Raw genomic sequence first — 12,652 nt, 5'->3', positions numbered from 1 at the left:
ACACCCGAACTCAGGACTAAAGGGAGAAACATGCTAAGAGGAAGGCATGCTTGGCAAACCCTCGCCATGATTAACTCCCACCTCGAAACCTTTGTCCCCACTGTGGAAGGAAGTGTGGATCCAGAATTGGCCTCCACCGTCACTTACGGACTCACTGCTAAAACCCTGTTTTGGAAGACAATCTTACTCGGCTACGAGTGATCGACAAAGAAGACGACACTGGGATGACCTGTATGCAACAAGTACAATCTTACATCTGAATTGTACAATCTTACATCAAGAATTCTAACAGCTGATTTTTAGGTGATGGTGGAGCCCTTTTATTGATAGAGATTTGCTTACTTGCTTATATGTTGTATGTATTGCCTAACAATCTCCCAGTGGATCTCAGTCTACCATTTGTCTATCTCTTTGCTACAGAATATAGGGGTGTCTCTAAGGCTGCCACTACCACAGTGTAATGGCTATGTAAAAGTGAAACACCGCTTGCAGTGGTGGACCAGGATTGAGGCGTTGCACTCTCACTGGAGCCTGGCCAGCCAACCCAGGGAAAGACAGAACATACACACTGAGGATTCTCTTAGACAGCACCTAGTCTTCTTGGAAACTGCGTCCAGCCTGGAAATGGTAGTAGCTCTGTTTAGAGTAGTCCCTATAGGACTCTAGCAAAATCCAACTCTTTCTACAGCCCTGACTTCTTATCTTATGTTTCCGTTAAAGCTGTTTCAAAAGCTAGCTGCCAACTGCCACGTTATTGTCAGCCATACTGATGCCTTGCAACCGATTGGCCAGGACTGGAACGCTTAGGAATTGAGAACGGCTTTACTTCTGACCAAGTAACTGGGTAGAAGGCTGCCAGCACATTGCTCCTTATGTATCTTGGTGTGTGAAAAGGGTAGATTTGTTGCTTAAAATATGGAAATGTGACCATTCAAGGGAAGGGCTGAGGTGGTATCTGGCTTGGAGTGGATTTCATGGTCTGGTCCAGCAAGGTGATTCATACATTTGTTCTCACATGTTTGCCATTGACAGTTGGTCAGGAAGCCTCTTCCCTTCCCTTTCTGTGCTTTCTCTCTATGGTGTGGTTTTCTTCATCTGGAGCCAGTTACTTTTGCAGGCAGCTTTGGGAGTGCACCTGCTCTGTTCTTGTGGTATGCTGTAATCTGGATTGTGTACATTGCTCTGTAGGGGCTGGTGGCTGGGTGCCCCTGACTTTGGGGGAAGGTTTGGACAAGGTGACCTCTGAAAGTGACTTTGACTTTTGGATTGTGAACACGCCATACATATAAAGTGCATGCCTTTTTTGAAAGAATCCTGGGAACTGTAGTTTCTTAAGGGTGCTGAGAATTGTAGCTGCATGAGAGCTAAATTATGGTTCCTAAGATTCTTTTGGCCAAGTCACATGCTTTAAATCAGTGGCGTAGCATGGGGGGTGCAGGGGGGGGGCGGCCGCACTCGCAGCTGGGGGGGCGCTCGCACTCGCAGCTCTCTGCCCCTACCTGGCTCACTCTCTCTCTCTCTCACTGCAGTTCTGGCTGTGCGAATCTGATCCGAGCCGCTGGGTCGCTGACCACTGTGGAGGGGGTGCGTGCCAGGCATGCGGTGCGGAGAGAGAGCGAGGGACTATCTGGGGGAGGGACAGTGCAGCGGCCGCCCAGCGCAGTGCTGAGCGCGGGAGAGAACCACACCAGACCAGACCAGGCAGCAGCAAGAAGAAGCTGGCAGCGGCGGCAGGTTAGGGGTTAGGGGGCACAAATTACTTGCCTTGCCCCGGGTTAGGGGGCGCAAATTACTTGCCTTGTCCCGGGTGCTGACAACCCACACTACGCTGCTGCTTTAAATATATGTAATGTATGCAGCTGTAGAAAAATGAGGCTGCAATAGCAGTTCACACAATCATCATCTTCTATATTCTTATTTGTTATTGCTTTCATTCTGTTTTTCTAATCTTAGTGCTTTGACTGATTCTACATTGTTTCTGAATATTACAAGTGGAAAGTAAATTTGATATATGGGATAATTCCCAGTGAATAGCTTTGGTGATTAAAAAGTCACATTATTCAGCTGAAACCCTCTGGGTCACTTATCGTCAGGGGAATCATTTTCATTATCTAAAAGTTGTTCAAGGTGTTCCTCTACAGCAGATGTGGTAAACACATCCTTGGATGTGATGGGGGTGGAAGGAATCCAAACTTCCCTATTTAAGGCATGAATATTCCACAAAGCTGCCCCAGTTATGTGACTGCTTCCTCTTTCTCACGATTAAAAGGATCATTCCTTTCCTGTCTTTCTGTTTGTCTAAAAATATAATTAAGAATAATCAACCTGGCTTAATAGTAATTTAAGACCTTAACCAAATAAACACAAAAGCACAACCCAAGCCCCAAAGCACTCTCCCCTCCTGTGGTTTCCAGCAACTGTTACTCAGAAGCATTTCTGCTTCCAACCTTGGAGTCAGAACGTAGCCATCATGACTAGTAGCGATTGATAGCCTTTAATTTGTCCAGTCCTCTTTTAAAACCATCCAAGTTGGTGGCCATTACTGTCTGCTGTGGCAGTGAGTTCCATAGTTTAACTATTCCCAATGTGAGTAAGTACCATATTTTTTGCTCTATAAGACTCACTTTTTCCCTCCTAAAAAGTAAGGGGAAATGTGTGTGCATCTTATGGAGCGAATGCAGGCTGCTCAGCTATCCCAGAAGCCAGAACAGCAAGAGGGATTGCTGCTTTCACTGCACAGCGATCCCTCTTGCTGTTCTGGCTTCTGAGATTCAGAATATTTTTTTTCTTGTTTTCCTCCTCCAAAAACTAGGTGCGTCTTGTGGTCTGGTGCGTCTTATAGAGCGAAAAATATGGTACTTTCGTCCAACAATTATTAATCCACCTCAATAGACTATTATTGTGTCTATGACATGTTTCAGAAACCTGAGGAACCCACCAGTCTGGAAGAGCCCTGAGCTTTATGAGTAAACTTGAATAGGCTTGGGCTGCACAGGACAGAGGAACTGAAAATAATCAGCTGGAGAAATTATATCATCTCTCTCCTGCTAAGACAGCAGCAACATGCAATATTTCTTTGCATCACAGTTAGTTCAACAATAGTTAAATGCCTCCCTTTAGTAGATCAAATGCCTGAGAATATTGCAACGTGGACTGCAATACTAGTTAAGCATGGCTTTTCTAAGTACTGCGGCAATAGCTTTGGGGATCCTTTGGTGTTCCTAGTGCATTCTCGGGCTATTTGGTTCATATTTACAGAATAAGAGGCAGTTAATTGATTCTGAACCTTCACTTGGGAGCAAGAACCTCCTGCATCTCATCTAACAGTTGAACACCTGCTTGGCTCTCTCTAAGGCAAGAGGAAAGGGGCATGTATCTCTTTCAACCTTGTTGTTGCAATTTCTGTTATCTCTCTTGAATGGAGAGTACAAAGCAGACACCATCCATTTGAACTCTCTAACGCTGAACTACAGTTTTGAACCATGTGCTTGCTTCAAAAAACAAAGCCAGCTACAATAAAATGAAGACACCTTACAGAAACTGGATGCTGATATTACAGAAACTGGATGCTGATATATAAGGAAGAAGATGTTAAGTTGGATCTAGACATAGTCATACTAAGTGGACTGCACTGAAAACACATTACCTTGTAATCAGTAGCGGACAGCATGGTGGGATGGAGGTGTTTATCTGATCTCCCAGCAGGTGAGTCATTGCTGCTGTTTTTTGGGTTGGGGAAGGATGAGGCGGTGGCAAGGTTGGTGTGGTGCAAACACACTGGCTGAACAAATCAAGCCTTCCTGCTTGTGTGTTTGCAGCACACCTGATTTACCTCTACCTCTTGCTTCCCAGTAAACTGTAGTGACTCATCTGCCAGGAGGTCAGGTAAGTCCCTCTGCCCCTAAACACCATCCACTGCTGCTGCTATCATTGTACACTTTACAGAAACCTGTCATTTATCCCCATGGGAATATATTCAAAAGAATTACTTTTAAAAGGTGGTATCTTTTTTTTACACTACAAATCTTATTTAAACCCAACACTTTGGGTTGTTTTCATTCATTTCCACTAATTAATATGTACCTATCTTCGCGAAGTGTCATATGTTTTCCACCATCAGTGGCACATAATGCATTGTAATCAGTTACTGTTTGGATTTTCATACAACTCTGTTAATCTGGAGAATAATAATAAGACAACACACAGAGAAAAGTGTTTTCAACAAAATTAGCAAAGCATTAATTGAATGTGCACTTTGGAAATGTAGCAATGGCGCGGATTTATTAGGTACAAGTAGCAGTCTTCTTGATATTTACTGGAGTGTACTAGAGAAAGCATGAAGTCAAGCAGAAAATACTGTTTTAACATAAAAATTCATAAAATACTGTTTTAAGTCAATGAGATATTGGACTGTGTGTTTCCATGCTCAATCTTGGTGGCATTGGTTTGTCAGAGCATCAGTAGGGATGTATTTGTTCTGAGATTACATACAAACACTCCCAAAATCATGGAGTTTGTCTGTGCTGGATCCAGGCTCAGGGACGCGGACTTATAAAAAATATTGGGGGGGCCCGGGAAAGCTCATGAATAATAAATAAGCTCATGAATATGCAAATAAAGTGGCGCCGCCTCCTCGTGAGCGAATAGGGGAGAGCGTGCTGCGCCTATTAATCAGCTCCGGAACAGCTGATATGCGGGAAACGTGGGGCTAGCCGGAGAAGAGAGGGCGAGCCCCCTCCGCTCCGGCCCTAAACCACTGAAACCGCCAGGAGGAAGGAAATTCCCCCCGGCAGTGCCTTGGGAGTGGTGGTGGTGCTGCGAAGCAGCGAGGCAGGAGCCCCCGCCCCCGGGGATTCCCTAATCTCGCGGGGGACGGCTGGGGCTCTCCGACTAGGGCGCGCGGCTGGCTGGCTGGCTGGCCAGGGAGCAGGAGGGGAGGAGGCGGGGGATGGCGGCGGCGCTCTGCTGGAAGGGCGCCCGAGATTATTGGGGGGGCTGAGCCCCCCAAAAAAAATTTTGAGGGGGCTCGAGCCCCCTCAGGCCCCATGGAGTCGGCGCCTATGTCCAGGCTTTAGGAACCTTTGGGGAAGAAGGCACCAAGGGGCCCTCCTCCTTGCCACTGTTGGCATTGCCCATTCACCTGACCTCTTCTCCTGGGCCTTATCTTATCCAATGGCTGGTCAAAGGGAAATGCAAGGTGAGTGGAGAGAGCTGCTCTTTCTTCTCACTGCTGCCAGCTTCCTCACTCGGAGGGTGCAAGTGAACAGACATTATCAGCAAGGAGGAGTAGGGCCTGGGGGTTCTGGAGTTGGCCGGGGCCTGCATTCTGAGGGGTATGTGCTGCCTGAGAGTTGTCTTCAGTGCAGAAGCCAGAAATTGTTTGGCCAATGTCTCAGAAATTAGCAGGCTGTTTGAGTAGCATTACATGGGACCCATTTGGCTTTGATGCCCTATGACTCCTTACGATACCTCCTCAGCAGTAGAAGCACAGTAAATCAAACAGGTTCAGCAGATATAGCCAAACAAGAACCTGTATTGGACTACTACTCCCAGCCAGCATGGCCAACGGTGAGGGATGATGGGAGTTTGAGTCCAACCACAAAAACAACTGGAGGACCAAAGTTTTCCCAACTTATATTTAGAACAAAGGCTTGTGCATATTCTCAATATTTGCTCCTCTCTAGTGCTAGCTCGCCTCTGAAGCCATAATCATTTTAAAGTAGCAGGATAATGCTTTGTTTCTTTAATATCCTACTGCCTGAATGAAACCTCTGTGTGCAGTTTATCATAATTTATACTAGAAAATGCTGGGAGACACTGTCTCCAGAAATAGATACATATGGTGTGCTTTTCAGGGGGAGTATTTGCTGATGCAGCAATTAATGTCCAATACATCTGATCAGAGCTATAAGTCATGCAAATCCTTTGTGTGCACCTAGTGGAATCCATATCCTTAGAGCCTGATGCGCTGGTAATATTTTGCTGCGGCCTGGGGCTGCCAACTTAACAATGACAGCAACTACAACTAATTAACACTTTACCCAGACAGAGCTGGATTACGAACAGAAGTTTCAAGCTGTAATGAATGCAGAATCATTCCCTGGTGGTAATAAGAACAGATGCCTGAAGTGATAATAAATTAAACAAAAAGAAAGAAAGAAAATACAGAAAACAACTTTAGAGTACATCTTATTTATCAGTCTTATACCTGGCTTACCGTATATTTATTTGTTTGCATGTGTATGCCTTCGCCCTATTCAAAGCAATATGCACCCCGTCCCCCGAAAACCCCCATTATCTATAACACATGTATCCCTGTTCTAAATCTGTTCCTCTGAGATTTTAGTCAAAGACAAAGAAAAGGACCAGTGGCAAGCTACTTCTAAACGTGTAGACTTTGGTAAAACCGGCATTGGTAACAGATGGAATGCACAGCAGTAAATAAAAACCAGATCTCAAACGAACAGCAAGTCTCGTAAGAGAAACAAGTGACAGAAGGGCTACAAAAATGACGGGGAAGATATTCTGAGACACTGGAAAATGCTAACAGTTCTTTACATCTGAGGAAAGAGGTGACAACACACCTCGAGCCATGTCTTCACAGATCGTTCCAGCACATGTAATTTTGCACAATTCCCTTGTAAGGGGTGTCTTATTTCAGTCTTCACCCACCTGGTGCCTTCCAGAGGGATTGGGCTACAACTTCCATCAGCCCTGGCCAGCATGAATGGGGGGGGGGCACCAGGTAGGCAAAGGCTGCATTGTTTCTTAATAGGTAAAGGACCCCTGACCATTAGGTCCAGTTGTGACCGACTCTGGGGTTGCGGCGCTCATCTCGCTTTATTGGCCGAGCAGGCGTACAGCTTCCGGGTCACGTGGCCAGCATGACTAAGCCGCTTCTGGCGAACCAGAGCAGCACACGGAAACGCCATTTACCTTCCCACCAGAGCGGTACCTATTTATCTACTTGCACTTTGACGTGCTTTGGAACTGCTAGGTTGGCAGGAGCAGGGACCGAGCAACAGGAGCTATTTTATTAGAATAGTTGGTTGGCTGCTTTATAAGTGTAAAACTCTCTCAAGGTTACTTACGGAATGCAATTCACAAGAAACACATGGATCTAACACCCTCAGGTCTGTTGTGTGCCAAAGTCTGTATGGGCACCTGAGCTTTCTGTTGAAATCAGAATCAGAATTGTAGTGTTGGAAGGGACACGGAGGATCATCTAGTCTAGAGGTTCTCAACCTGTGGGTCCCCAGATGTTGTTGGACTACAACTCCCATCATCCCTGAGCTCTGGCCTTGCTAGCTAGAGGTGATGGGAGTTGTCGTTCAACAACATCTGGGGACCCACAGGTTGAGAAAGGCTGATCTAGTCCAACCCCCTACAACACAGGAATAAGCAGTTGTCTCATATGGGGATCGAACCTGCAACCTTGGTGTTATCAGCACCATGCTCTAACCAAGTGACCTACAGATACTTGTGTGTATTCCTGAGTAACTTGTTCATAACTCAGAACATTTCAGATAATGTTTACTGAACTAAGACACTTCTAAAGTGCTATCTAAAGAAGAGCCTACTGCATCAGGCCAGAAACTCATATATTCCAACATCCTGTTCTCACGGCGGCCAACCAGAGAAACCCAAAAGCAGGACTCAAGCATCACAGCACTCTCCCCTTCTGTGGTATCCAGCAGCAGGTATTCTGAAGCATACAGCCTCCAACCACAGAGGCAGAGTATAGCCATCATGCTTAGCAGCCACTGTTAGCCTTTTCCTCCATGAAATTGTCCTCTTTTCAAGCCAATCCACTTGGTGCCCATCACCATAGGTTAACTATGAGCTGTGTGAAGAAGTACTTTTGCCTGCCTTGAATCTTCCAACCTTCAGCTTCTTTGGATGTTCCTGAGTTCTAATGTTATGGGAGAGGGAGAAAAACATTTCCCTATCCACTTTCTTCAAGCCATGCATAATTCTACACAATTCTATCGTGTCGCTTCTTACATTCTTTAATGTATTTTTAATCTTTGTTGGAAGCCACACAGAGTGGCTGGGGAAACCCAGCCAGATGGGCGGGGTACAAATAATAAAATTCTTATTCTTATTCTTATTGTTGTTGTTGTTGTTTATTTATTTACTATTATTAAAACTAAAAAGGCCAAAATGCCTATAACCTTACTTCACAGGGGAGTTGCTCCACACTCTTCCTCATATTGGTTGCCCTTCTTCTGAACTTTTCCTAACTCCACAATTTTCTTTTTGATGTGAAGCGACCACAACTCAACACAGCATTCCAAAAGTGGCCATACCATAGATTTTAATAGTGGCATTATAATATTGGCTTTGTGCACCACTACTGGTGGAATGATCTCCCTCAGGAGGTTGTGAATTCTCCTTCCTTGGAGTTTTTAAAGCAGTGGTTGGTTGGCTGTCTGTCATGGATGCTTTAGGTGAGAATCCCACAGGGGTCCCTTCCAACTCTGCAATTCTATGATTCTGTGATTCTACCTGCACCTTGAACTTAGCTTGGGAGCTAATTGGTAGCCAGTGCAATTCTTACAGCAGCAGCATCATAACATGGTGGCGATAGTCTGCACCAGTGAACAGTTGTGCTGTGACTAAAACACCCCACCTGAGATTCTGGAAAGCTCCTGCCAGTCAAAGTAGACAATATTGTGAAAGAGAGAGAGGATGAAGGAAACTCTCTATGTCCCCATTCTGTATAGGCCCAAACTTTATACAGCTTACTGTGAGTAAGACTTAGTGGGCTGGGCACAACCTAGCCAAAGTTAGTTGCTATTAATGGTCCAAATGTTTGTGGAACTCTTTTCTCTCTGCTCACAGCCTGGCTATTTGCTTTTAAATAAGCTTTGAGTGTTCCTTATCATCCCTGCGCTGCACACAGCACTCAAGCAGCTTCACTTACAAAAGGCTTAAGGGAAGTCTAAGACACACCCTGTACCACAAACAGTTCTGTGGCCATTATGGTTTTGTACTACTAGTCATGGGTGGTGAAGAGTAAGACATTGCATATGGTGCTATGACTCAGATAACTGGAAGTTTTGTAGGGATGTTTTCACTTTAGGTTGGCTTCCCGCCAGCCTCTAGACAACTTGGTTCCACACCTGCTGAAAGTGGTCATAAAGGGAGAGTGTTTTTTAAAAGTCTAATGTAATATTTGTGTGGTCTTTCAGCATGCATTGGAAATATAACATCTTTCTCTGTTCATGTATTGATCTGAATATAGGAAATGTGTCCAGTAGTCATGATGGTCCACAATATTGCACAGAGCAGTAGTCCATAGTGCATTGACCCATTGGTATATTGTATTGGGTCAAGGGATGTCATGGATCATATGAGATGGAGGTCCTGTTCATTTTGCCACAGTACTCTTTGGTGTGTATCCTAATTAACTGCCTTTACAGGTTGACAATATTAAGCCATGGTACTAAATCATGAATCTGTAGACTGTATTTGGCCTCTTCAGAAGAGTTTCTCTAGTACGAGTTGATTGCTCTTGGGTTGTGAATTGACTAGTGACATCCAAGGTAGTGCAATGCAAAATGTGTCAGGATGGAACCATGATTTTACTGAGAACACAATTGTGGGCCACACATTGGACCACCCAGTACTACATACTGCTAAATGGAAAACACCAGGATTGGGAGATGTCTGTGAGGGGTTAGATAAAGCAGAACCCTGTGGCAGGAGAGAGAGTAAGGAGAACTCTGTTGTTGGTGGCTAGAACAAGCTTCCAATCAGAGGATAGGATTTTACCAAGTTTCAGTCTCAGTGCTTTGGAAGAGGAAAACAAATGTGTTTCAGTTCTGATCTCCTCCAATTAATTGTAAATCTTGCACACAAAATCTGTGGCTATTTTTTAAATTTCCCAATAGTGAATGGAGAGGGGGAATTGCTTTGTTTTTCCTGAAGTTGACTCTGCCACAGATCCCGAGCCAAATTGTGCAGCCTGCAAAGTGTTTCAGACTGAGTCAGACTGATTTCTGAAGCACCAAGCTGCAATCTGATCTGAGTCGTGTGGTTGGGGCACACTTCTAGCTTAAGAGAAAGAAACCTGGCAGTACCATTTCACTGTACTGATGATATTCTTATTTCAAAACCAGCTGAAACCAAAGTTTTCTGAAGCTGCTTCACTATCTTCTTGGACAGATTTTTCAAACAGAATTGGGAGTGACAACTGCACTACCTTTTCTGCTTTCTGACTTTAGAGAAACTTGTAAAAGTTGCGTGAATCACACAGAGTCTGAAAAAAGCCTGGTGTGTTTACTCCCATATAGCTTTGAGCTTGTCAGCCTGGAAGAGAAATAGAGCAAAATGACATCACTGGATGGTGCCATCAAAAGCTGCCTGTTGGCTGGGCAGACAGACTGAGTGCAAGCTGGTTTTTCTGAGTGAAGCGTTGGTTTAGACAAAATCTGCATTGTGTCATGAATATGATCAGAGCTACAGGCCTTATTCCCATGAGGAAGAAGTGGAAAGGGACGCAACTTTCAGCTCCTGTGAGCAGCTACAAAATACAGTTCAATGACATAATCATTTTTATTGTTGAGAAGAAGATGGGAATGAGCAGAAGGACATTCCTGATGGATTTAGCAAGAAGAAAAGGCTTCAGGGTAGAAAATGAGCTAAGGTATGGGGAAAAAAACCACCACTCCACCCTCACCATTCATTAGATTCTTTTGTATGTAGACTTGGAGCTTAACATCTTTTGCTGACAGTGCAGTCCTATGCATGTCTACTCAGAAGTAATTTATCCCAGGTAAGTAGGGATATGGAATTGCAGCCTTGGTTTGCAAGGATGTGCTTAGATATTCTGTAGCTGTCTTTTAGTAATTTTTCTGTCGCTTAAAAGTTTTGGAAATTGACAGGAAGATAACGAAGCAAAGAGATCTGAACTGAATAGTAAGTGGAATAAGTGGGCTGTTTAGCAACATTTCTGTGAAACTTCACTTAGCATTCGAGTTACATATTTAGTTTGATGTCTATATAGCTTCAAGGTAATGAATGTTCAAATGCACTTTAGTTCAACAGAGGTGTATTCTGTGCATAGGCTACAATTCTTGACTGCTGCAAGAAACTAGCATCCCTTAGGAACATAGGAAACTGCACCATACAGGATCATACCATTGGTCCATCTAGCCCAGTATTGTCAACACTGGCTGGCAGCGGCTTTCCTGAGTTTCAGGTGATCAAGATGCTGGGGATTAAAGCTGATACCCTCTGCATGCAAAGCATGTAGTGCCACTGAGCTTCAGCCCTTGTCCAGATGACCTTCATGTGAGTCTTCTTCCTAGCTTTCAGCATAGAATCATAGAATTGTAGAGTTGGAAGGGACCAGAAGGACATCTGCAACACAGGAATCTTGCCCAACATGGGGTTTGAACCAACAACCCTGAGATTAAGGGTCTCATACTCTTCTGACTGAGCTCCCACATTTCCCCCCTCAATGGACCTCTAGGCCATTTAGAAAAATTATAGGAAAATGTGGGAACCACAGTGATAGTGGCTTCAGATTTGGAAATCCTCCTGAGACAAGTTATTGTATCAGTTCTGAAGAAACAAGAGTCCTTCATTTTACATTGCTGCTTCTCAGAAGACTATTCAGACATTTCATTCTTTTAATGATAAAGGAATAAATTGGTTTCTAAACAATTTTCAGATCACCAGCCTGAACACACACACACACACACACACACACACACACACTTTATCTTCCTCTGTTTGTTATGTGTCGACACATCCCTAAACTCTGTACCTAAATGTATTTGTAGAGTTCACTCATAAAATCTTTTATCTCCCTTTCTGCTAGAGTCTGAATAGGCAGTTCTTTCAAATGCACCTTTTAAGAGGCTGATGTGCTTTGGAGTTGAACAGATTTCCATTCTGTCATTATTTTTAAATCTTTTCTGATCTGGGCTGAACAGAGTATTGCAAATAAAGGCCTCTTCCTGTGTCTTTTGAGTAAACACAGACATGCTTCTTTTTCTCTTCTGGTACAACATGGTCGATGGCATCCACAACAGGCTGTGTGCATTCTTTGCCATCATGTGGCTGGTGACTAATGATTTTCCGACCAGTTGTCCCAGTTGTCTGACCTTTTTTGTCATTCCCATGCTTTAGGGCACCAGTGCAGCAAAACTGCTAATCACTTTTGCTCTTAATTCTTTCAAATAGAATCTCTCAAGTCAAGTAGAATATCAGGAGTGCATCTAATTCATCTCGCAATGGCTTTCTTATCTCTTTCCATACCGACAATGGTTCCTGACCTAACATGATGGTATGATGAAATTTAATCAAACATGCTTGTACAGTGGTACCTCAAGTTACATATGCTTCAGGTTACATACGCTTCAGGTTACAGACTCTGCTAACCCAGAAATAGTGCTTCAGGTTAAGAACTTTGCTTTAGGATGAGAACAGAAATCGTGCTCCGGCAGCGCGGCAGCAGCAGGAGGCCCTATGAGCTAAAGTGGTGCTTCAGGTTAAGAACAGTTTTAGGTTAAGAACGGACCTCTGGAATGAATTAAGTACTTAACCTGAGGTACCACTGTACCTTATTTCCTAACAAATACCAATTGCACATGTAAAAGAATGTGCAGGGATGGTGAAATGTATGTTCCATATGTTGGAC

General features: G+C 44.1%; 1 protein-coding gene across 1 annotated transcript in view; it reads left to right on the top strand.

Annotated features, from left to right (window-relative positions):
* Positions 1-10,748: 10,748 nt before the first annotated feature.
* The window catches only part of DNTT (DNA nucleotidylexotransferase), a gene marked incomplete at its 5' end in the record, with an annotated part of 95,283 nt that continues 93,379 nt past the window's right edge, over positions 10,749-12,652 (top strand). The window contains one exon of the mRNA XM_082223752.1: positions 10,749-10,780. Within this exon, the coding sequence (XP_082079878.1) occupies positions 10,749-10,780 (32 nt within the window). The remainder of the gene's footprint in view (positions 10,781-12,652) is intronic.

Source organism: Podarcis vaucheri, assembly GCF_965113315.1.
Source record: "Podarcis vaucheri genome assembly, chromosome: 5".
Classification (NCBI taxonomy): domain Eukaryota; kingdom Metazoa; phylum Chordata; class Lepidosauria; order Squamata; family Lacertidae; genus Podarcis; species Podarcis vaucheri.
The sequence above is the reverse complement of the archived record's forward strand: the minus strand, read 5'-3'. Positions and strand labels throughout refer to the sequence as shown.